The sequence below is a fragment of the Delphinus delphis genome, chromosome 18 (genome assembly GCF_949987515.2).
Source record: "Delphinus delphis chromosome 18, mDelDel1.2, whole genome shotgun sequence".
Lineage (NCBI taxonomy): Eukaryota > Metazoa > Chordata > Mammalia > Artiodactyla > Delphinidae > Delphinus > Delphinus delphis.
Window position 1 is genome coordinate 5,256,488 of NC_082700.1, and position 26,013 is coordinate 5,282,500.

At 56.4% G+C, this 26,013-nt stretch overlaps 2 protein-coding genes across 4 annotated transcripts in view; one reads left to right on the forward strand and one right to left on the reverse strand.

Annotated features, from left to right (window-relative positions):
* LNX2 (ligand of numb-protein X 2) overlaps nucleotides 1-26,013 on the reverse strand; it is a 306,755-nt gene that overhangs the window by 208,918 nt on the left and 71,824 nt on the right. The gene's annotated exons all lie outside the window — the stretch shown is intronic.
* On the forward strand, nucleotides 1,860-3,359 carry GSX1 (GS homeobox 1). The gene is made up of 2 exons (XM_059995630.1): nucleotides 1,860-2,335; nucleotides 2,804-3,359. The coding sequence occupies exons 1-2, from the start codon at nucleotides 1,924-1,926 to the stop codon at nucleotides 3,181-3,183; spliced, it is 792 nt and encodes a 263-aa protein (XP_059851613.1). The 5' UTR covers nucleotides 1,860-1,923; the 3' UTR covers nucleotides 3,184-3,359.

Genomic DNA, 26,013 nt, shown 5'->3' on the forward strand with positions numbered 1-26,013 from the left:
CCCACCTTTCCCAGAGAGCAATTAGAACCGCCATTAGGCTACACTGATACACCCTGGCTTGTTTGCAAACATCCACTTAGAACGGGGAGCCTTGGGGAGGAGACCTTGGCATTGAGGTTAGCCGTGGACCCCACCAGCCCCCCAGGGCAAAACAATCAAGGAAGCACTGATCCCTTACTCTTCCTGCTAGATGACAGGCCCTCCATCCAGGTTATTTTCCCCATTGCCCCTCTCTCTTATATGGAATCCGTTATTTTCTCTCACATAAATTCTCTTTGCTTTTTAATCAGCTATAATTTGTCGCTGTTGTTATCGCAGAGATGTCATCAATGATGAAAAGCCGTGCAAATGCTTCGATCTGGGGCCATCTTATTCCTGTGCACTGATTCCCCCGGCCGGAAAGCTTCCTCCTGCATCACTCAGGATTCCTTTCAGGGCTCAGAGCAGGTGACTGCAGTGACTTGGTTCCAGTCAAATCGAAAGTAAACGTCTTCCTTGGAAAGTCTCAGGCTGTACATTCAAAATGTTTATGCTAATTTCCCACTGTATGGAAAAAGCGCCTGCATGAAGCAGCCCTGAGCCCAGAGGACGATTTTAAAAGCTGAAGCTGTGTACACGAGGCCAGGCGTTTGAAGTTGTTTAACCATTGTGTGACCAGAAAGAAGAGAGTGACACGACAGGAGCAGGTCTTGGGGAGAGGGGAGCTCCGCCCGGGTGGGCGAAGGCAGCGGAAGCTGGGAATACAACTGCCCCCCGCACCGCTCCTCCAGGGTGAACTTTGGGAAGGCAGTGATATCCGAGCGCACCCGCGGGTCTGTGGGGGTGTGCGCCGGCGGAGAGAGCGCCCACACTCTCCACGTCTGGTGGGGTGTGAGTGAGATCTACATCTTCGCTGGCCAGTCTTCCCTCCCATCCCCTGTCTCTCTGTCCGCGATTCTCAGCGGGTGACTTCCTTTTTACACCCACGGCCACATCGTTGACTAGCATCTCCCGAACAAAGACTGGGCGCCATAGGCAGCATCAAAGTTAAGACTATTTGAGAAACTCAGAGAAAACAGGGACAGCGATGGGGCTAGTGCTGGATAAGAAATACCGAGCCCTTCTCCTCTCTGCCCAGCGGTGCCACTCCTGCAGGGGCCCTGGTCCTTCTGCTTCCGACACAGGAAGATGAGAGCGATTCCACAGGTGGAAATCGGAGGCCGGCTGTGGGGACGCTCGCGGGGTGCACAACGCCGAGCTGAGGAGACTAAGTGGAGGCAGCCTGATCTTGGGGGGCGAGGGAGAAATGAGAGAAGGAGGGGGATGGCGACCGAGCGCGCAGAGAAGATGGGGGTGTGCGCCCATGGGGATCTGTGGAAGCGAGACATTGGGGGTGCAAAATCAATAAGATAAACGGGCCGATCGCCAACGCAAGGCCAAAGGGGAGTAAGGAATAAAGAGAAAGAAAAGAATATTAAATCGCAGGAGAATGAGAAAATAAACCCGCAAAGGGGAGAGGAGGGGGCGAGGGCGCCTGTTACGGCTTGGGTGGGGTTGACAAGAATGGAGTACATTATGCAGTTCATTTAGTTAACAAGTGAAATAATGAGGAAGCGTGCAGAGTGAATGCCAAGAGAAAAGGCACAAAAACCCTATTGAGAGGCCCCGGCCGCTCCTGGCGTAGCCCATCACATGGCAATAGTCCTATTTAAGCGGCGCCGCCGGCGCCTTTCAGCACCACTAGTGCTGGCCAGCACCCCGCGCTCTCTGGGCGGCGCCCGCGGCAGCAGCGGAGGCGCCTCCAGCCCCGGCTTCAGCGGCGCCTCCGGCCTCCCCGGAAGAGGCAGCTGCGCGCGGCCGCGGCCCGGGGAAGTGCGTGGTGAGCCCCGAGGTCCGCGGGGCGCCGGGAGCGGGCTGGCGGCGGGGCCACCGCGCACGGGGGCCATGCCGCGCTCCTTCCTCGTGGACTCGCTGGTGCTGCGCGAGGCCGGCGAGAAGAAGGCGCCGGAGGGCAGCCCGCCGCCGCTCTTTCCCTACGCGGTGCCGCCGCCGCACGCCCTGCACGGCCTCTCGCCCGGCGCCTGCCACGCGCGCAAGGCCGGGCTGCTGTGCGTGTGCCCGCTCTGCGTCACCGCCTCGCAGCTGCACGGGCCCCCCGGGCCGCCCGCGCTGCCTCTGCTCAAGGCGTCCTTCCCGTCCTTCGGCTCGCAATACTGCCACGCGCCCCTGGGCCGCCAGCACTCGGCCGTGTCGCCCGGGGTCGCTCACGGCCCCGCGGCCGCCGCGGCCGCCGCCGCGCTGTACCAGACCTCCTATCCGCTGCCCGACCCCAGGCAGTTCCACTGCATCTCCTTGGGTAAGGCGGGGAGTGGGGAGGTGGGGCGGGGAGGGACGGGACCGGGCAGACGAAAGCTGACTAGACGGGCATGGGGGATGAGGACCCTGGGCGTTCTGCGGGCGATGAGGACCATTTCGGGCCCCTGAGTGGACACTCTGGGTGGCATGCGGCTGGAGGGACGGGACAGGACACGGGGAGGGAGGGTGAGGCAGAAGGTTGAGGCCCTGGCGGGGGCTCCCAGGACAAAACGAGGGCTGGGGCTCAGGGCGCTCCAGAAAGGAGCACGGGGGCCGCGTGACTCCGGGAGTACCAGGGTCCCGAGGCTTGGCGAGGAGGCACCCGCGGTTACGCCGCTGTGCATTGTGTTCAGGGCAAAGAGGTGGGTGAGAGACCAAAGACCCGGGTTTCTGACGGCCGCCTACCGGAGGATCGGGCCCACAGCGAAGGGTCTGATCGCTTCCGTGTCTGCACCCCTACCCACTCCAGACAACAGCTCGAACCAGCTGCCCAGCAGCAAGAGGATGCGCACGGCGTTCACCAGCGCGCAGCTGCTAGAGCTAGAGCGCGAGTTCGCCTCAAACATGTACCTGTCCCGCCTGCGCCGCATCGAGATCGCGACCTACCTGAATCTGTCCGAGAAGCAGGTGAAGATCTGGTTCCAGAACCGCCGGGTGAAGCACAAGAAGGAAGGCAAAGGCAGCAACCACCGCGGCGGCGGCGGGAGTGCGGGTGCCGGCGGGGGCGCACCGCAAGGCTGCAAGTGCGCGTCGCTCTCCTCAGCCAAGTGTTCCGAGGATGACGACGAATTGCCCATGTCTCCGTCCTCATCGGGGAAGGACGACCGGGATCTCACGGTCACTCCCTAGGCGCACGCCTCCCCGGGTCGCCCATCCCAGACACTCCCCGCGGCTCAAAGACTGGTCCTGGGACGCAGCGCCGTTTCCCAGGCACCCACAGCCAAATGGCGGCCACGCCCGGATTTGACACGGCTCTGCGGAGGCCCCCGGCCCTGGGAAGCGCCGAGAGCTTGGCACACCTGGCCTTGCTATCCCTACCCCAGGGCCCACGGCCGTCCAAAGCGGACTCCGAGCTGTGCACACACTGCACGCGCGCGAGTCCTTCTCAGTCACGCAGCACAGCGGCCCGGCCCAGCGCCCTGCTGGCCGCCGGCGCCTCCCCGCCCGCCCTCTCTGGACTGGCTCAGGCTTCCTCGCTTCCTCCCCTTTCTCCACCCTGGGTCAAGCTCGGCCTTTGACGCCTCGGGTGCCCATTCGCCCCCCCCCCTTTACGTCTTTCCCTCCCCACCTCTTTCCTGCGGTGATTTATCCACGCTCCCACCCCCCCAGACACATTTATGAACGTCTGGGTTTTGTTTTTCTTTTCCTTTCTCTTCCGCTCCTCGAAGTTCAGTCGTCCCTCCATCAGACCTTGCTGTGCCCCTGGCTCCTCTCCCACGAGCGAAATTGCCTCCCGTGGTATTCGTGTTGGGGAAACCGATTCACTTTGTTTCGGCGACGCTCTGCATTCCCCCAGAGGCCGGCTCTCTGCCTCTGACGACCCCTCTTCTCCCAGACCCCGGCCCCGCCCCAGCCTAGCTTGTAACTGTAAGGTCTCTGTAATACCAGAAGATATTTATTTATTTATTTATGTACAAAAGTTTAAATAAACTTTTTTTTTTTCTTAGAAATCCACGTGGCTCGGGATCCCCAGCCAGGTTGGGGCTTCCTGCTGGGGCCGGGCGGGGCTGGGTGGCGAAATCCAGCTCCACTCCTCTCCTCGCAGCTCGTCAAGCCCTCTCTGCACCCTCAGCCCCCGAGACTCCGCCTTCGGCGCCCACCGACCGGGTGCGCTCCCCGGTCTCCTGTCCGACTCGGGCAAGGTGCACCCCTGCAGGAGAGAGCAGAGCCCTGTCCGATGGGAAGGACGGGCGCTCCCTGTGCTGTGCCTGTAGTCCTGACCCCTGCAGCGCCCCGGTCCCACCTGGGATCCGGCCCCACCTCCAGCCCCCTTGGTTTGGCTGTCCTGACCGCCATCTCCAAGGTCAGCGACCCCTTCTGCGCGAGCCGCTGAACTCAGTCCTTTGCTGAGCTCGGATGGATAACCTGTTATTGTTATCAATCTATTTATTTTAATCTATCGTATTTGTTAGGGACAAATTCCCAGCGAAATGGCGCAGCCTCCTCTTGGAAAGACCAGCTCGCTTTGCTTTAAGGCAAATTCCATTAGCGGGGTCCCTACTCCCAGACCTCTGGCCGCGATTTCAGGGACCCAGAAAGATTCGGCGCCGGGGTTCCCGCGAGGGGTCCTCCGTAGCCGGAGCTGGTGGCTCCGAGACGTTGCATTCTCACGGATTCTTGTTACAATCCCACAGCCCCCTACGATTTATAATGCACCCCCCAGTCCTCCTCTGGAGATACGCTGGGGGTTTTACTCGTACGTGGAGGAAGAGACGCAGGAGGTGCGCGGGTTCCGCGGAGGCGGAGGGCGCACGGACACCGGAGTGGGTGTTTCTGCTGCTCAGGAAATCGGATACGTGAAACAGCGGATCCGGATTCCCACGACCTCCCCAAGCCCCCCATTCCACGTCCTAGGGGCCTGGGTCACTTCTTTTCCTGCCAGAAATCTCTCCGACACACACACACACACCCTCCACGCACACCCTGGGGAGCGCCGGACTCCGGACTCCGGGTATTTAGGCAGAGCAAACACACGTGTCCTTTCGGCGAGAAAGGCGCTCCAGTTGGGGTTGCTCAACAGATGCGGGGTCATTTGAGCGCGGGGTTCTCTCTCCAGTTCCGCTAGAATAAAGGTGGGCGCGTTCTGGCTCCCCACGGAGAGGCCACTCCTGGTTCCCCCTGGAGCAGACGCATGGGCTGTGCCCCAGGCAGATGAAAGCCTGTCACGCGCGCCCTTGGCACCCTCTCTCTGACCCCCATCCCCATCAGTCTGAACCCCAGTCTCACGGGAGACCAGTTCTCCGCCCTCCCAGGAGGGGCCATTGTGCCAATACAAGACGAAGCCGAAGCCGGGGTGCTCTAAGGCACACCCTGAATAGAATACCAACGAATGTGTTATTATCAGTGATTCTGACGCTTTCCGAGTTTGGGGCGGCTAACCCGCTGCTCTAAGAGCCCTTCGGTAGTGAACTTTCGCATCCTTTAGCGCCAGCGCTACCCACCAGTGTACTTTTGAGGTTTGGGACCCGGCAGCAGCAGGGCCCCCAGGGGCCAGGTCCATGGTGGATCCGAAGGGCTCGCTTTGAGCCAGCACCTTTCCTGGATTTATGGGGGTCGGGAGGTGCACCTGAGACAGGCTCCCGCTGGCTCTCGGTGACACACCCCCTTACCAGAAATGCAGTTTCGGAGATGGGCTCGAGGTGGGGAGGCCGGGGGTGGGTGGGTGGGTTGGCATGGGGCGGGGGGAGGGGAGAGGTGCCTTACTGAGGGAGCCGGAAACTGGGCTTGGAGCGTGGTGAAGAGGTTGGATCCGCCCCCCCCCATCTCAAGCTACCCCGGACTTCTTCAGTGTTGCCATCCTATGCAGTGACCCCTCCTGTCCCAGCTGCTCGCAGAAGCCGCAGATCCACTGCTGCGCGCCGTGTCCACGCGGCTCCAGTTCTCCTGGGAGCGCGATTTTCTCCCTCTCATCTTTCTCTACCCAAGACTTCACTCCCCGTCCCGCTCCAGCTTTTTCGCTTTCTGGTGGGCTTTCCCGGTGAGCGTGGGAAAAAACGCAGCCTCCCTGCGGCGTGTGGTTACCAAGGCGGTGACAAGAGGGCGACGCTGCGGAGCGTGGACGCGGCTTGGGCGCGCGGGGGCTCTCGGCATCCAGCCGCCGCCTGCAGGGGCGGCTACGGCTTTTGAGTTCCAACACTCTTTAGTCCTCACTCTGCAGTCTCTGTCGGTCCAGACCGACTCTGCTGCCTGGGTTGCGGCCAAGGCAGGCGCGTCTGCAGAAATGGAACTTCTTATTTGGGGAGACAGAATTCAGTCTAACCACCCTATTTTGAGCTGGAATTTGGGATTTGCAAGGCAAATTGTGCAATTAAAATCAAACTGAGTTATCTTATCAGGACGAAATTTCCTGGAAATTATCATTGAGTGTGACTAATCCACATACAGACCCCTGAGTTTATTTCAGGGACAGCATCTTTCTTTTCTCTGTGGTTTAGTGGCCAGGAGTTTGGATGCTAGAATCCAAGTGACCGGCTTGGCAACCCATTTCCACCATTTACTTACAAGCTGGGTAATCTTGGGCAAACCACTGGTTCTTCCTAAGCCTCAGTTTCTTCATCTGTAAATGGGGATTGTGTTAATAGTTCCTTTGCTGGGTTGTCGTGCAATATTAAAGAACAGAATTCACATAAATTGCTAAGCACAAGGTCTGCCGAGTTTCAATAAATGCTAACTAACAACATTGCTGTTGTCGTCACTTGTCATGCCTATAGCTGTGCCCGGGGCACAGTGCGGAATTATTTTCTGAAAGCTGGAAAGCGACCACTCACACACAGGCTGCTACCCAAATCCCCCACTGCAGGGCTGGAGAGCACGCACAGATGCAAAGACCTCCAGGACTCCCTGCAGCCCGTTGTTCAGAGTCAGTAACGGTTGGCTCTGCTTGGCCAGGCACTGCCCGGGTGCCGGGACTCACTGAAGGCCAGAGAGGGACTCTTTCCACCTGCATTTAGACCAGCTCCTCAACTTCCTCACTATTGACGTTTTGGGCTAAATAATTCTTCCTGTGGGGACTGTGCTGTGCATTGTGGGATGTTTCACAGCGTCCCTGGCCCCTACCCACTAGATGCCAGTAGTACCCCTCCCGCCAGTTGTGACAACCAAAAATGTCTCCAGACACTGCAAATGTCCCCTTGAGAACCACCCTTCAGGTTGAGAAGCACTGATTTATACTTGGGTCTTCTCTGCTGAACTTGGCCAGTCCACAGTGGTCAGGATTTGGCAGCCCAGCTCCAAGCACACCTCTCTCCTTCCCTTCATCCATCCCTCATGGAATAAGTGGACCTTCTCCATCCGGAGCACTGGACTCTGCACTCGGGAGGGGCTTGAGAGGAGGAAGGGGAAAGAGAAGATGAGTGGGGGTCCGAGGGGAGAGACCAAAGATGCCTGCACAGTGGGAGCATAGCCGCTAGTCTGGACAGCCCTGGGCGTCTGGGTTGAAAGGGTGAATCGATCCGAGGCGTGCTGGGCGAGCAGAGTTTACAGAGCCACGAGGGCCTTTCCAAGAACACCCTATCCATTTGTCCTATGACCCGTAGACAACGGGGCTCCCTCTTCCGTTGTGCGCATGGGTACCCACAAGACCAAATTTGGGGGGGAAAGATTTCAGGAGCCTGGGTGGTATCCCCATCAGTCATAGACACACTCACACACTCACCGCCACCACCATTTCAGACTTTCAATGACTGAACATCTGAAACTAGAAATCAATTCTTTTTGACTAAGGCCTCCCGTATTTGGTTCAACACAAGTACCCCTGAGAGTAGCTACCACTGAGTACATCGTTCACTTTTTCTGAGAAAAGCCTCTGGAAGGGCAAAGAGAAGAAAGTCCCTGAAGGGGAAGGGATGCAGGGGACGTGTAAGGGCAAAAAAGGGGGCGGAGATCAGGGGAAGGGTCCCAGAAGCCTCCCTGGCATGGCTCAGGGGTGCCTGGGTCATGTGCCCCCGAGCCTGAGCTCTGGGGATGAGTGAGGGGCTGTGGGATGATTCAGAACCGGACACGCCCACAGAGTCAGGAATAAGCTGATTCCAGTGAGGCAGTAACACCACCCATCCAGGGCTTCCCCAGTCTCGCATGTGGTGATCAACAGGTGGGCTTCTAATACGGACACCCTAATAGAAGCGTGTGTGTGTGTGTGTGTGTGTGTGTGTGTGTGTGTGTGCGCGTTAGAGACGCTGAAACAAAAGGTAAAGAAACTTGGAGGAGAACCAGGTTACCCTGCGGTTGAATGCCCCGCTTCAGGTCATCCTGTCACTATGAATCCAAGCCCTGGTTCTTCTAGAAATCTCCCTGGAAACCACCAAGAAATCCAAGGCCTTGGTCCTGGCACCTTGCATCTTGGTGTCCAGGCCTCTGTCTGCGAGTGGGCCTTCCCAGCTGGGGAGGAAGCGCCGCCCAAGGCACATTGGCAGGTGCTCGACCGGGCATGGTTTCAGGCAATAGTGGGTGAGGAAGGTGCTGCCCTCAGGAGCCGCCACAGTCAGGGGACTGGGCGTGAGTGCACACCGGGGCTCAGATCCCTGCAGAGAGGAGCTTCCCTTGCTGGTCCCGCTGGACCCCAGCCTTTTGGATCACGGGAGGCAGGGGCCACCTCCAGAGGCTGCCTGTTCCCAGCAAGTGCCGGAGAGAAGAGACGTCTGCCTCCTTGGTGCCCTGATGTGGAGAGTTTGTCGAGTAGCTCTGTTACGGGCTAGATTGTGCCCCACACCCCCAATTTATATGTTGAAGCCCCAACCTGCAGTACCTCAGGATGTAACCACGTTTGGAGATGGGGTCGTTGAAGAGGTAATTAAGGTTAGATGAGGTCGTAAGGGTGGGGCCCTAATCCGAGACGACTGGTGTCCTCCTAAGAAGAGGACGAGACATCGGACGTGAGCACACCCAGAGGGATAGACACGTGAAGGCACAGGGAGAAGGTAAACCAAGGAGAGAGGCCTCAGGAGAAATGAACTCTGCCGACACCTTGATCTGAGACCTCCAGCCTCCATAACTGAGAGAAAATAAATTTCTGTTGTTAAGCCACGCGGTCTGTGGCATTTTGTATGGCAACCCTAGCAGACTAAGACAATTTCTGATCAGGGTGGGGCTCTCTAGACCCACACCCCCCACGCTAACATAAGAATACAAGAAGAATGTAGAGTAAAGAGCACTGGGCTGGGCGTCGGGCCCCTCTGAGGTAGCTGTCCCCCTTGGACACCTGAGGTCCAGCCCCCGTTATGCCACCAACTCTGGACGAATCATCATCTTCCTGGATCTCAGCTCCCTCTTCTCTGAAGTCGGGGGTGTCACTGACATTGGTGAGGTTTCTTCTTTTTCTGACCAGGACCATTCCCCCTCTCTCCAATAAGCATCTAGATTTTCTTTTTTCAAATGTAAATTAAGGGAAGTTCTGGAAAAAAAGGAGGCATCCACTGAGGTAGACATTTACACACTGTGGGAGTTCCCCAGAGCCAGGGTCCCAATTTCCAAGACAGAATCCAATGAGGATTAGATATTTACTGCTTGTCCCCCTCCCCAGCAAATCAGGCATGGGCATAGGGCCTGGACCCAACATTTTCCCCAGAAGTCTGAATCTGGAGGGGAGTGACACAGAGTTGCATGTTTCAGTTAGAGGTTATTTCCTGTGGCTGTGAAGCTGAGCGCCTCTGAGTGACGGCAGATGACCTATGGCATTGGTAGAGGGAATTGCCCAGGGTGGGAGCCCCAGAGGGACATCTAATGAGACTGTCCAGTGGTGAGACCTTGGCGGTATCTACCCTCCCTTCCTGCCTGGTTTCCAGGCCATTTCACTAGCTTTCTGTGAACTATCAGAGGCCTTTCAGTCAATACCTTTCCTGCTTACGTAGCGGGAATTTGTTTCTGTTGTCTGCAACTGAGAGCTCTGAGTGATTCAGGAAGCCATGCCATGTATGAGCTATTTAGATCCTGCAGAGGATTGTGAACAGACCTGGGACAAGCACGACTGTTGTGTCCGTGGAACCAAGTCTCAGTTCTGACTGGGTGACCAGTACTGCTTTACGTAGGATTCCCTGGATGGACCAGGGCTCTTAGGCTGGTGCCCATGCATTCCCTTTGGACGCGCTGGGGCAGTCAGACTTGGGTGGATAGTTTCAGAATTCATCATCCAGACGTTATGGCATGAGTCACAGCTGGAGCGTGAGCTGGCCTCACCCTGGAGCAGCGCTGGGCTTCCTGGGCGCAGCAGGAACAGCCCCTCCTCCCATTTTCACACCTGCAGGGAAGCTGGGCTCAGGCCCGCACAGAGACTCAGGACACGGCCTCTCCGTTTGTCCTGCCTGGCCAGGCCCCTCTGAGGTGGCTGTCCCCCTTGGACCCACATTCCCAGAACTGCTCAGTCTGTGTGGTATTTTGCTCTTAACAGGGAGGAATCTCCCCTCTCTCCAAGTCTCTCCGTGGTAGTTAATAATGTCCTAGAGGCGCTCGATAACTTTTCTAACCACCACCCTTTTTATGACTTGTGTCAGAAGCTGAATTCAAGCTACTTTAAGCTAAAAGGCATCTCTTGGCTCACAGAACCAATTAAATTGCTAGTGGGACTGTCCTCTCCAGGAGCTCGAGCGAGTGATGGTGTGGGGAGACGGCTCACCTCCCCCCTCCTCCCTTGGCTTTGCTCCTCTCTGTACTTCTGCCTCCTTGTTTCCTGCTGTAGAGGCTCTGTCCTTAGAGGTGGGACAGCCTTGAGTGTGGGGCTGGGGGCAGGCAAAACGGGGCAACGGCAACATCAGGCCCCAGGCTTACACTGTCCTGGCTAAACGGCCTTGGCCAAAAAGCAAGAGCGTGTCTCTCCCCGAGTCCTGTGGTGATGCCAGAGTGGTGGCAGGGGTTGTCCAAGGTGGCAACCCTAGAGGTGACCATCCTAACCACACATCAGCTCTGCCTGAACCTCATGTCAATCCAGTGGCTGTAGGCAGGGGTGGCACTCAGGTGGACACTACGACTGGAGGCCCAGGAGCGCACAGGAAACGGGGTTTGTTAACTTGTTGTCCAGCAAGGTAAACAGCCTGGCTACCCACTTCACACAGCTGGGGGTCTCAGACACCACGGCCTCCCTCCCCTGCCCGCTCCAACGTCCAAGCCTAGTGGCTGCAAAAGTGATTCCAAAACGAAAACACCAAACCATTTAAAAAGTTGCCTTTGACACAAAATCTGACTCCTTCCTACAGGATACCTTCAAAATTGGCTTTCCTAAAGGACTCTTACATTTGTCTTCCTCTGGGGACAAAAAGGCAGGAAGGTCTCCCCTTCCACTAAGGAACAACTCTCAAAGCCCAGTCCCTCTCCTGAGAGCTCGCAGGATTACCAATTCATGTTGTTTTTTTCTGTTACACTCTTAAAACTGGGAAACTGCACACAGCTATGTGTGTTTCTATCACCTGTGCCACGGTGCCCAGTGCCCCTAGATGAATGTCTTCTCAGGGGCCAGGATGCAAAGGAATTCCATCTGTATGAAAGCCGCCCAGTTAAATGCCCTCCGACCCTGGCTCCCTCTCTGCTTTGCTCTAACAGCCACTGATCTGTCTGTGTCACATAATTCCTCTTCATAACCCTGGCCCAATACACCAAGCCTAATATGACACATTGCTGGATAACCACAACGTCCTTTCCCTCCAGTATCTTTTAATTAAAATGTTAATTTGCACATGCCCAAGTTATACCAACTCCAGCCCAGAAAGAAGGGTTTAAACTCTAAAAGGATTCTGAAATTCTTTCATCAACTTAAGGCACTTTGGGGATACGGTTTGTATGAAAGATGCTTCAGAAAATGAAGTTGTCATGTATTGTACGTATAAATAAACCTTTCAGCTCCCTGGCAGAACCCAAGCTCAGTGGGGCTGGAAAAGCATTCTGGGTGTTGGCATGCAAATGAGCGTGTCCACAGCAGTTACGGGGCACCTCGGAGCGGTAAACAAGCTGATTGTCATGGGAAATGTAGTCAGGCTGCTCTGTTTGAAACTGCTTTGCAAATCCCTTGTTTGGTTAGATTTCTGAACGTCGAGTTTGTGAACTCAATAATACAGCTGAATACCAAATTCCCAGTCACACCATCTTTGGACGCCTGACAGCGCTGTGCACACCATAAAGGGCCGTACGAGCAGGCATGCCCAATTAGGCTTGGAACGCACACACAGGAGGCTGAAGTGAGACGTCGCCGCCATCAGGATATGGCCAGAGTGCAGACGGGCGGGCGTGCGGACACCACAGCCCTGGCTGCGCCCTGCCTGGGCCAGGGCTGTCTTCCTCCGGAGCTATTCCATCCCTCCCACTCCCAACCTGGCCAGCTCCTACTCAGCCTCCTGTGGGAGGGGACCAGCCCGTCCCTCTCAGGGCAGCACAGCCTCGTTCACTCCATGGACGAGTCCAGTGCATTTTCTGTGCCGGCGCCTGGCTGGGCTCTGACCACAGAGCATCGCCCTCTGCACCCCCATGTGTCTCCCCACCTAAGCAGTGCTCCTTAAGGCAAGACACTGGGTGTGACCCCTCTGTGTCCCCAGGTCCCAGCACCGTGTGTTTCCTCTTCCGTCCTCCTGTTGCTGCAGCCCTGGCCTCTGCACCTCCCTGCTTGCCCCCTGCTCACCCCGGGGGAAAGGGCTCTGCTCCCCCCTCCAGCTGCCTGCCCACCTTTGCCTCCAAACTCACGCTGAGGCCTCTGTCAGCTGCCTCAAACCCACCCCTCTGAAGAGCCCACCGTCCGGGAGGCCAGCCCTGAAGATTCCTTCCCTGGAAAAGGGCATCTGCTTCCCAACAGCCGTTTGCCTGTGATCCTGGGAGCAGGTGCATGCGCTGGGGGGGTCAGGCAGCAGCACCTCCTGAGGGGCCGGGTAGCCCACGTGGAGAGTAGCTTCCCCGTGAACCCCCGACTGATGGTGGAAATGTGAGAGGGGAGCAGGCACGGGGAGAGAAATAGGTAACACGCTCCCTGGCCACATTGTACTTTTTTGGGTAGAAGTTTGGTCATGGAGATGAAAATGTTGTACATGGTCTTATTCAGAAATAACTTAGGTCCCTGTCTGGGTCTGCCTCTGTGTGTCCCCTCTTAGAGTCTGGGATCAGATCACTTCCATCACCCATTGTTATAAGAGGAACTGTATCCCCCCAAATCCATAGGTTGAAGCTCTGACCCCCAGGACCTCAGATGTGGCTGTATCTGGAGTGACGGCCTTGACAGGGGTGATTAAGTTAAAACGTGGCTGTTAGTGCGGCCCCTATGCTATTCTGACTGGTGTCCTTATAAGAAAGGGAAATCTGGACGCAGACACGCACACCCACAGAGAACAAGCCTGTGTGGACACAGCAAGAAGGCGGCTGTCTGCAAGGCAAGGAGAGAGGCCTCAGGAGAAACCAACCCTGGTGACACCCTGATCTCGGACTTCTAGCCTCCAGAATCATGAGGAAATGAATTTCTGCCATGTAAGCCACTCAGCCTGTGGTGTTTTGTCCCAGCAGCCTGAGCTGACAAAGGCATCCAGTACGTGTTCAGATCTTCTCTTTATGCAGAGACGCCCCTGAGCATGGAATCAGCTCCTCAGTCAGATGTGGCAATTCTTCCAGGGCTGCCTTGGTGTAAAAGGCCACACGAACTGCCCCTCCTGGGGCTGTGGCCTTTTCTAGGCCTCCCCAGGCACAGCCAGGCAGCCACGGAGCCCTGGTGCCTCTCCTGAACTTCCTGGCTGACTCTGACCCCCCCGCCCCGCTCATACACCTGCTTCCTCAACAAGGATTCGCTCAGCACAACTAGTCTACGCATCGGGTAGTGGTGAGAAAAACTATCATGATAGGATTTGAGGGGGGAATGAGGACTTTAAGCAAATCACCACAAATTAGAGGAAAAGCCACAATCAGATGACGAAGGGAGAAGAGAAAACTCCAACTCGGACCGGGAGGGACCTGAGATCTTAAGGATGAGAAGGTGTTAACTAGGCCAAGATCTAGGTGTGGAAGGAAGTGATGGGAAGGGCAGCCTGTGCAAAGGACCTGTGGTCACAGGGCACGAGGCCCTCTCTAGGAACCGAGAGGCCCAGGGATGGGAGTGCAAAGGGCAGGGCAGCTCCTGGAGAGGGAAGATGGGAGGGGCGGGCAGGAGCCTAATGCTGAACCTGCTTGGCTGGATTAATGACTGGGGTTTTGTTCCAAGAGCAGTGGAACCCACTGTAGAGTTTTAAGCAGAGGCTTGACCCAATCACACCTGTGTTTTGAAGGACCCTCCTAGGCTGCAGCAGGGAAATTGATGGGAGGGAGGCAAGAGTGGCCGGGGGAGACTGGCAGGTGTCACACACTCACCTCACGCATGCTGTCTAGACTGTTCTTGCAGGTACAAACCATGACGGAGAGCCGACTGCCTTCTATGTGATCTGAGGGTCACAGCAAAGGGCCCCTTCACCCTGCCAAGGAATTTCTCTCTCGTCTGTCTGCTGCAGAACTAGGGTCCTCCACGAAAGACCTGCTCTTTCAAGTTAAAAGCCCTGACCTCTGATACACACAAACGTTCCTGCAGGACAACCCCAGCCTGTGCAGCCGGCATGGACAAGAAACGAGCTCAGCGGATGAGCACGTGCCAGGAAGGCAGGCTCTCAGAACCGAGCCTCCCCGTGAAGGTTCTGCTGGGGATGCAGGCCAGGCTCGGCTGTGGGCAGGCAGGAGAGAACTCAGGAGAGCTGGGAGCAGGGACGATGGAGCCAGTAGGAGGAGAAATGGGTTGAAGGAGATCCTTAATCCTTCAAGCTCTTTATTGCTATTATCTCTATTTTCCACACGAGCTTCAGTTCAGAGAAGCCAAGCAACTTGCCTCAGGTCACACAGCCCAGAGTAGTACAGTCAGGACACAAACGGCTCCCCTAGTTCTGCACCTGGGGCTGCATTCACCTCAACAACAGGCCTTGGGAGTCCGCTCTGAAGCAGTAGCCCCGTGGATGAAGAGCACGAGGACCCACCCCAAACACCATCCCATCGGTGAGGGACTGGAACGCAGTAAAGCACAATGAATATTTATTAAATGAATTCCCCATCATCACACGGGAGACCATGTGCATGTACTTTGTAAACAGTAAAGCCCTAGATCTTCAGGGGAGGTTTTTTTTATTGGTATTTTTGTTTTGGGGGGGTTTTTGGGTTTTTTTGCGGTATGCGGGCCTCTCACTGCTGTGGCCTCTCCCGTTGCGGAGCACAGGCTCCGGACGCGCAGGCTCAGTGGCCATGGCTCACGGGCCCAGCCGCTCCGCGGCATGTGGGATCCTCCCGGACTGGGGCACGAACCCGTGTCCCCTGCATCGGCAGGCGGACTCCCAACCACTGCACCACCAGGGAAGCCCCTTCAGGGGAGTTTTAATAGCTTCAGTCTCTTTAATGAAAAAGTTCCTCAAATGTCCCCACTGAAAGGCGAACACTACTGTTGGGAACTATGCCTCAACCCCAAACATTTTTAAGCCACGTGTCTTCACCAGACACGATCTACTGCGTTCCTTCGATGCACTAGACCGGTGGTTCTAGGCATATGGCAGCGACCAGAAGAGACAAGGTCACTGCGTTCACACCAGTGGGGGAAAGAAGCCCCAAAGCACATAAATAAACAAGACATAGGCCGCCAAAGGAAACGGGCGTGTTATAAAGAGTATGCAGCTGTGGTCACTTTCGGTAGAGCAGTCAGAGGGGCTCCTGCCAAGAAGGACCGTCCAGTGGAAACTTGAATAATGAGAAGGAGATGGAAATGGCAAGAGCTGGAAGAGGGCATTCCACACAGAAGGCCCAGCATGTGCAAAGGCCCCAGGGCAGGGAGAGACTTTAGCAGTGCAAGGTAGAGGAAGAAGGCCAATCTAGGTGGAGGCAAGGGGCAAAGAGGGGCCCCAGCTGGGGCTGGAGAAGTAGGGAGAGGTCATATCGTAAGGAGACTTAAGAGCAGGGTAAGAGGGTTAGATTTTTGTTTGTTTGTTTTGTTTCTGCGGTACGCAGGCCTCTCACTGCTGTGGCCTCTCCCGTTGCGGAGCACAGGCTCAGGACGCGCAGGCTCAGCGGCCGTGGCTCACAGGCCCAGCCGCTCCGCAGCATGTGGGATCTTCCCGGACCGGGGCACGAACCCGCGTCCCCTGCATCGGCAGGCGGACTCTCACCACTGCGCCACCAGGGAAGCCCAAGGGTTAGATTTTATTCTAAAACTATTAGAATAATAACTATTCATTGGCTAATTCTTAACAGGGGAGTGAAATCGTCTGATTTATGTTTTTGAAAGGCTGCTCTGAAGAGAACAGAATGTAGGGCAACTAGACTAGAAGCAGGGCGGCCAGTTAGGGGGCAATGACAGTAGTCCAGGGCAGAGTTTGTGGCAGCTGGGCTAGAGGGGTGGGAAGTGTAGTGACAGAACGCACTCTGCGGGGGAAGTCAGTACTTGCTGTTGGGTTGGATGTGAGAATGGGAGCAGAATCCTGAGCGAGAAGTAGATTTTTTGGCCTGAGCAGCTGGATCAATTGTCCTGTCATCTCCTGAGACGGAGAAGACGGGGGATATGCAGGTCGGGGTGGGGACGAATGGGGGATCTTTCAAGGGCTCCATTTTGGCCATGTTACGTTGACGAAGCCCATCAGACATCCAGGTGGAGATGCTGAACAGGCAGCTGGCACAGGCATTCACAGTTCTGTCAACAGAAATGAAAGGAAATCGGACAAAAAGGGAGGGGAGACTCGGGGACGAGAGGAAGCTGGTAAGAGAAGGGACCTTGGTTGTTCACAAGTACAAACTTCCAACCTGTTACAACTTCCAATTCAAATGCATTCCTAGAAATCCTTCCAAACACTTGCTGTGTGCCAGGCACTGCACAGGGTGCTGAAGAGTCAACAGAAAACAGGAGAGGCAGCGCCCTGCCCTCAGGCAGCTCACGCTCCAGGGAGAGCAGACAGTGCTGAACACGTAAACGGGCACACGTGACAAGAACCCTCTGGGAAAGAGGAACAGGGGAGACGCTGGGGTGCAGACTCATCCCAGGAGTCTAAGACCTGAATAATGAGAAGGACGGGCCATGGCAGGGAGGAAGCACGACGGGCATGGCGCCTAAAGGGGCAGGAGGGAGGCCAGTGGGAGGTGGACCAGCTGTGATCGCAGGCGTCCAGCAGGCCGGAGGAAGCGGGGTCTCCTGGGCCACGGGAAGAGGCTGGAGTTCCTGCCTGCAGGACGGGAAGCTGTGGAGGGTTTAAGCAGGGGAGGGACCACCGGGATCAGGCATCGACAGGAGGCTCTGGCTGCAAAGTAGAGAGTGACTTGCAGGGGGAGAGTGGCAGGGGCACGGCAGACCCCAGAGGGAGGTGGTGGAAGCTGGCCGCTGGCTCTGGGGGTGGTGACAGGCAATGGCTCAGACGTGTTTTGGCAGGTGAGCTGAGCAACTGACTGGCCACAGGGAATGTGAGCCGTCAATTTGAGAGTCAACAGAAAGGCCAGTCTGCAGGCCCTGGACTGCGTGAGGCAGAGAAGAGGACCCAGGACGGCGAGCTGACCGGCTTCGGTGCTCCAGCCTATGGAGAGAGCGGGGCAGGGGCCAGGAGGTTGCGGAGGGGAGGGCATGCCTTGGGGGGATCCGCACCTCAGCACTGTCGGCGTTCTCTCTGGGGGGCCGCCCTGCGTAGCGTGGGTTGTTCAGCAGCACCCCTGACATCTACCCACTCGGTACCACAGCACCTGCACCCCGCAGTTGTGACATCAAACTGCCTCCCCTGGGGGCAAAATCACCTCCTGCTAAGACTCCCTTAGCTGGAGAGAAGGCACGGGCATCCAGAGGGGGCCACGCGCCTAAGGGTGGAGAGTGCGGACCCGGGGCCAGAGCACCTGGGGCTCCACATCCGCTCCGCCTCCTGCGGGCAATCAGCTCCTGCCTATCTGTGAGATGGGGAGAGCGGGGCCACCTCGGAGCTGAGACGGACCGCTGGTGTGCTAACACAGCAATGCACTTAGCATCACGCCCAGCACACTGTTGACAGTTAGAAAGTTATTTCACAGAAGTGCCCTGGTGGGGGATGAACCGGGAGCGCGCACACACACAAGACACACACACGACACACACACATCACACACCACACACACCACACACACACATCACAGACATCACACACACACATATCAAGACACACACACAACACACATCTCTCTCTCACACACACACGACACACACACACACACAATCACAGACATCACACACACATCACAGACATCACACACCACACACACATCACAGACATCACACACCACACACACATATCAAGACACACACACAACACACATCTCTCACACACACACACGACACACACACATCACACATCTCACACACACATCATACACATCACACACATGACACACACATGACACACATATCATAGACATCAATCGCACGCACACAAGACACACACATGACACACCACACATCACACACACATGCACACACATGCACGCAGGCACTGGAGGGGTCCCTGGCCCAGGCTCAGTGCTCCAGGCCAGACCTGCAGGAGGAAGCCTCATCTCCACTGAGCCCTGGACAGGGTTAGGACTCAGCAGGGGGAGGCTCTGGGTAGACAGGACGCGGGTATCCCGGGAACAGCGGAGAATGTCCAGGAGCCAGGAGAAGAGGTCGGCGCTTGCAGGAAGTGACAGGTGACTTAGCGTGAGGCCAAGCCAATGAATGCCCTCAGGTCGTGGGTGCAGTGGTCAGGGGCAGGAAGTGGGGAGAAACGCGGCCCGAGAGAGTAGCTGGACGCCAGGTGCAGGATCTGGGCACCACTGAGCCGACGAGAAGCCACATGGTGTCAGGCTGACCAAGACCTGAGAGCATGAAAGACTGTCCTGGCCGGGGAGCAGCTGGAGGGGCTGAGCCTCCATGAGGACATTTACTCCTGGTGTCCCCTTACCTGGTGGGCTATCCCTCCCCATGTCCGTGGCTGGCTCTCCTCAACTTACCCCCCCTTCTCCTCCCCTGGAATTTTCTCCTTACTTTACACTCTCTTCAGTACCCTGGCTTTGAAAGCCACCATGTTCCAAAGTGAGTCATTTATTCATTCAACAAACTTCAGAGGCAAATTATTTGTCAGGCATGGTTCTCAGGGCTTGGGCTACCACAGTGAACAAGATGGACAAAATTCCTGCCCTCCTGGAGCTCCCGTTCTAGTGAGAGGAGACAGGCAATAAACAATAAACATAAAAAATAACTTGTTTGAACGCTGGAGAGGGTGTGGAGAGAAGGGAACCCTCCTACACTGTTGGTGTAAGTTAGTACAGACACTGTGGAGAATAGTATGGAGGTTCCTCAAGAAATTAAAAATAGAACTACCATATGATCCAGCAATCCCACTTCTGGATATATATCCGGACAAAACTCTAATTCAAAAAGATACATGCGGGCTTCCATGGTGGCGCAGTTGTTGGTAGTCCGCCTGCCGATGCAGGGGACACGGGTTCGTGCCCCGGTCCGGGAAGATCCCACATGCCACGGAGCGGCTGGGCCCGTGAGCCATGGCCTGTGAGCCTGTGCGTCCGGAGCCTGTGCTCCGCAACGGGAGAGGCCACAACTGTGAGAGGCCCGCGTACCGTGGAAAAAAAAAAAAAAAGATACATGCACCCCAATGTTACTAGCAGCACTATTCACAATAGCCAAGACATGGAAACAGCCTAAATGTCCATTGATAGATGAACGGATAAAGAAGATGTGGCTCATGGGCTTCCCTGGTGGCACAGTGGTTGAGAGTCCGCCTGCCAATGCAGGGGACGCGGGTTTGTGCCCCAGTCCGGGAAGATCCCACATGCCGTGGAGCGGCTGGGCCCGTGAGCCATGGCCGCTAAGCCTGTGCATCCGGAGCCCGTGCTCCGCAATGGGAGAGGCCACAACAGTGAGAGGCCCACGTACCGCAAAAAAAAAAAAAGAAGATGTGGTATATATATATATACAATGGAATATTACTCAGCCATTAAAAAGAATGAAATAATGCCATTTGCAGCAACACGGATGGTCCTAGAGATTATCATACTAAGTGCAGTAAGTCAGAAAGAGAAAGACAAATACCATACGGTATCACTTATACGTGGAATCTAAAATATGACACAAATGAACTTATCTATGAAACAGAAACAGACTCACAGATGTAGAGGACAGACTTGTGGTTGCCAAGGGGGACGGGGGTGGGAGGTGTAGGGGAGGGATGGAGTGCGAGTTTGGGGTTGGTAGATACAAACTATTATATATAGAATGGATAAACAACAAGTTCTTACAGTACAGCACGGGGAACTATATTCAATATCTTGTGATAAACCAGAGTGGAAAAAACGATGAGAAAAGAACGTATATATGTGTATAACTGAATCACTTTGCTGTACAGCAGAAATTAACACAACACTGTAAATCAACTATAATTCAATTTAAAAAATTAGTCGTTTGTTATATATTTACCATAGATGGCGATGGATGCGGCGGGGGAAATCACAGACTGCAAAGCAGGGTGGTGCAGCTGTAAACAAGGAGGTCGGGGGAGCCCCCCTGAGCACCTGGGCTCTGAGCAGAGGCCTGAAGGGGAGGAGGGAGTGAGGCCTGTGGATCTCCGGGCAAAGGGAGGAACCAGTGCAGGGCCTGTGGTAGGAGCCTGCCCAGCACGGTGGGTGGAGCCAGGGAGTCGCTGGCTGGAGAGGAGAATCCAAGGCCGGGGCTAGAGAGAGGACTGAGGGCTCTCGTGGCGCCTCAGCCCTCCTCTGAGCCCCCAGGACCCCCAGGCAAGCTTCCCATCTCAAGAAGAAGCACCACCGCCTGCGGGCCAGCTTCTCAAGCCAGGAAGTGCCGGGCGGCCCTCATCTCAGTCCCCTCGTCCATCCCATCACCATGCCCGCCATGTCCACTTGCTCTAAACACACCCAATCTGTTCCTGTCCTCCCTCCTCTCTCCTCACAGCGGCCAGCCTCACTCTCCAGTCATCGGGACAGTCTCCTCACCCGGTTCCCAGTCTCCATCCCCCACTCGGGAGAAGATGCATGCAACACAGACTGGGCCTCCCTCGAACCCTCCCCAGAACTTGGTGACCGCTGAACTCTGACCTCCCTCTGAGGTCTGCCTGGTCCACCCCCTGGCCAGGCCCATCCCCATCGCTCCCATGCTCGCCTCGCTCACGCAGGCGGCTGCCAGGGTCTCCCCTCTCTTTCTGAGACCCAGACTGCTCCTTCCCGCCTGAGGGCCCTACACATGCTGTTCCCTCTCCTGTAACACCCTTCCCAGCTTTCCCCCTGGTCACTTTCTGCAAATCCTTCCATCTCAGCTAAAGTGTCAGCTCCCTCCAGGGGCACTGACAGCCCTGCCCACACGGCTTCCTCTCTGCTTGTACTCTGTCATCGCTCACATTCTTTCTTGTCCGTCTGGCAAGGTTAGTTAGATATCTGTTTATGTCCGACCCTCCCACTCAACCGCAGCTCGGAGAAGCGGCAGTTCTGCCTTCACACACAGGCACCCACAGTGCTGGCAGTGCCTGCAGCAAGCACGAGCGCCGTGAACGCATCGTGAATGAGTCGGGAAGCAGGCGCAGTGGTCCAGCTGCAAAACGTGGCGGTCTGAGCCGCAGAGATGGGAAGAAGTAGGTGGACTTCAAGATCTGTTTTGGAGGAAGAACCACAGGGCCTGGCGTTGGCTTGGACGCGCCCCCGGATCCACTCTCAACTCATCAGCACGACAGCAGGACCCCGCCTACCTGGGCACTCCCACGCGGTCCAGCTTCTCCACCTGCCTGTCTCCTTCCTGCCCCCAGGCACACCAAACTGGTCTCTCCCCCAGGGAAGAGAGAAAGGGGCAGGCGACTCGGATGCTGGCCACTTGGAGCTCATCTAGTCTCCCTCCCAGCCTCCCAGGCTCCGGCCACCTTCCAGCTGGGGAAGTGGAAACCCACAGAGGTGACCCGTCCCATCCAGGGTGTGAAAGAGAGGGGCTGGAACCTCATTTCTTCACTGCAATCCCTGCGCCATGCTGCCTCTTTTTATTTATTTATTTATTGGCTTAAAACGATTTATTTCTAACATTTACATGGGCAAGTTGGGTGCGTCCTCTGCTGGTTTCACCTGGGCTTGCTCATGTGGCTTCATTCCACGCTGCCTCTTTTTTGTTTGTTTGTTTGTTTTTTGCGGTATGCGGGCCTCTCCCTGCCGTGGCCTCTCCCGTTGCAGAGCACAGGCTCTGGACGCGCAGGCACAACGGCCATGGCTCACGGGCCCAGCCGCTCCGCGGCATGTGGGATCTTCCCGGACCGGGGCACGAACCCGTGTCCCCTGCATCGGCAGGCGGACTCCCAACCACTGCGCCACCAGGGAATCCCCATGCTGCCTCTTTTTAAAGACAGCTTTGTCCACAGCCCCCAAATACCACCCCACTGCAGGTCAGCCTGTGGAGCTAGAGCCAGAGACGGCCCCCTTGCCACAGCAGGGTGCCCACTCCCCCAGGGGAGAGTACCAAGCAGTGATGGAGCGGGGAGCCTGGGGTTGGTCCAGCGCTCAGCGGTGCAGGCCACACGTGAGGGGCAGGAAATCCCTAAGAGGACAAGCGGGTGACATTGAGGGATGGGCAGCCAGCTGGGCAGAGGGTGGTGGTCATGGCTCCACCCCGTCCGTGACATCAGAGAGGTCATCTCTCCAGAACAGGAATCTGGCCACGGAAGCCTAGAGTCGGGACTGGGCAGCAGGAGGTTGGGTTCATTCACTCATTCATTCACGCATTCATTCATTCAGGAAACATCTGATCGGAGCTTCCTATAGGGCAGGTGTTCTCCAAGATGCTGAATCATCAACTATGAATAAGATGCTGGAGGGAGTCGTTGGAAGACGCCCAGCCTGGAGCAGACGCACCAACAGACAAGATGCGGCAAAGCGTTTCACACCTGGACCACAACCCCTGCCCCGGCCCCGGTACTTTGTAGCCCCAAGGAGGCCGGACAAAGGCAACCTGGGGCAAACTTCAAGCTGGAAGGGGAGACAGGAGAAAAGAAGGGGAGCTGCTTATGGGGGACAGATATTTAAATTCCCAGGGCTGCTTTCCTCACAAAATCTAGAAGGGGTGCGCACACTTCTGCTCTTCATTCACCCAACAAATACTTATCGAGCGAATAACACATGCCAGAAACAGCGATGAGCACGGAAAGGACAGTTCTCAGTTTACAAAAAGGCAGAAGCAGCCCCGCACCCTGGCCTCCGAGTCCAGCGAGTCACCAATACCTCCTGGGGCCTCCACTGTGAAGAGAGTCTTCACTGAAAGGCCGTGGAGAATTTAAATAACACAAAGGAAGTCTAATTGCTGCCAGCAAGGAGTGTACAAGCCAAGGAACTGAAGGAACTTCAGAAAAGGAGGGAGGTGTGTGAGGTCCTGGGGGAGGCCGCTGTTTGGGGGTGATTTCCCCTGCAGGAAGCTTCATCAGGAAAGTTAAGTTGCTTTGCTTATGTTGGTCAAGGCTCTCCTGGTTACAAGTGGCAGAAGGCCAGTACAGACTGACTTGAACACCAAGGAGAAGGTAACGCCTTCAGGCACAGCTGCACCCAGGTGCTCAGGTGATGATGTCAGACTCCTGTCTCTCTTAGCTTGTTTTTCTCTGAGTTCGCTTCATTCTTGGGCCCTGAGGATGCAGTAAACAGGGGCCCTGTTCTAAATCCTGGGGATACGCTGAACAAGACAAAATCCCCTGCCCTTGTGGAGCTTACGGTAGAGCAAGCTGTTTATACTCAGTAGCAAAGGAAGACCACCAGGCTTTCTGGGCTGACGTCTTACCAGTTTAGCAAGCCCACCAGGGGAAACAATTACCTCCAGCAAAAATCCTAGGGTGCTATCTATTGGTTCAGCTTTGTCATATGTCCCCCAGCTGATCAACGTGGCAGGACAGGCAGAGTTCTCCTTGGTGAGCCCTAGGTCACACACCCAGCCCAGGATCCGGAAGACTGAGGGTGGGGCAGCGGCGGGCCCTCCACTGGAAATGGATGTGATATTATCAGATATTACTCAAAGAAGGAAAAATGGGTACCGAACAGCAGATATCATTGATCAGAAGCAGGCACCACCGTACGGTCAACACGAAGTAAAGGAGAGGATACGAGAAGCCCTGGGAAGCTGTGAGGAGGACACTTGGTGAGGTAAGGCGTGGGGGAGAAGGCCAAGGGACTTTAGTCCATGGTTTTCTGAGGGAAGCTAGTGCCTTTAGGCCACCATGTGTCAGAGCTTGAGTAGAAAATTCTGGAATTGCAGCAAAAGCATGATTTGGAAGTCAGGCAAATTGGGTTAAAATCTTACATCCGCCTTCAGAGCTGCGTGACGTCCTTGGGCAAGCAGTACTTTACACCTAGGAGCCACAGTCTCCTCTGCGAAAGGGGGTCGTATATACCCATCTCATAAGGTTGCCGTAAAAGTTGGAAGACATACCCAACCACCTGGGGACGAGCCGGGATGGGAGGTGACGGGGCAGCCCGTTCAGCCCCAGGCAGCTGGGAGGTGCAAGGGAACGTGGTGGGTTTGTGCGTTGCCCTTTATAAATTTTTCTCCCAGGACACACGCAGCCTCTTTGCAGACCAGTTCCTGGAATAGTCTCTCAGGACCACGTCTCCACCCTAGCTGGGGGCCCGCGCATCATCCCACCAGCACAGTCAGACACCAGCTGGGGCAAGCAACCTCCATTCACCCTCTTCCTCTGGAACAGAACCCCGCTTCTCCTGGAAAAGGCCATGCCTTGCTTTAGAGGTGCCCCATTTGAGAATAAGGACCTTTGTGGTCCCCCATCTCCCTGAGAACTCCCACGTTCAGAGAGGCCAAAAGCCAGGCCCCAGCGGCCTGTACCAACAGAATAGGGAGGAAGCAGACGCAGGGAGGCGTGTTTCACCTTCATCCTCTCTTGACGACGCTCTTTAACCCTGAGGGTTTCAGGAAGAGTGGGCATAAGCAAGTGAAAGGAGCCCCTCCCTTCTGGGTAGCCTAGAGACAGTTCCTTCCGGCAGGACACCGAGGGAGGCGCAGAAACATGCTGGAGCCCCGGGGAGAAGGCAACTGTCCACTTCCAAGTTCTGCTGCGCGCCCCTGCCCTCCTGCTGGTGGAAGGCGAGGGGGAAGGGCAGCCCACTGCTACCCACACGTTGTGGCGCGTGCTCTTGGCGGGAGGAGCGACTGGAGCGGGTGCCTGGCGCCCACCTGGAACGCACTCTGGCCAAGTGACTGCACCCCCTTGTGCGCAGCAGGCCGGGGGTGCCAGGGACTATCAGAGCTGGTCCCTCTTGGTACACCCCAGAGGCGTCTGCACCTATCTCCAGAAGCACGCGCTCAGAGCGGGCTGTCGCCTCCTCCCCGCGGGGGCGCACGTTCAGCCACCCAACTTTCCAGGTTTTGCAGGACGGTGGCAGGGGAGTTAAAGCGCCACCTCCCTCCCCGGAGCAGGTGTGTCTGTGCGATGTGGACCTGGAAGGAAAGAAGTCTGACTGGGAGGACAAGCTGGACGCACCTTGCTCTCCCACAAGGGCACTGACTGAGAGAAAACGAACCTGAGAACAAAAACCCCGTCGCCCCCGTGGGCCTTTTGTCTTCAGTCAAATGCGCAAAGCCAGGTGGCTCCTTTAACACCCCAGAGATCGTCCCCGCGCTCTTCCCTGCGCCGTGCGTGGGGCGCTGGGTGCCGGGGCGCAGTCTGCCTCCGCTACCCCGTCGCCGCCCCATGGCGCCCCACTGCGCCCCGGTCAGGCCGGAAAGCAGGTCCAGCGAGGGAGGTGGGGGTGGGTGTCCAGGCGCGGCTCGGCCTCTCCAGGCTGAGGCTGGAACAGGCTTGGAGACGGGGCGCCTGGAAGGCAGCGACCGCAACTCCCCAGCGCCAGGGCCTGGCTCAGCAACTTTACGCAAGAAAGGCGAGAGGAGTGGCCATGAAAGAAAAAAGACACCCCAGCTACTTTATCTCTGCTCGGGGACCTCCTCGAATGTTTCATTCCGGGCCA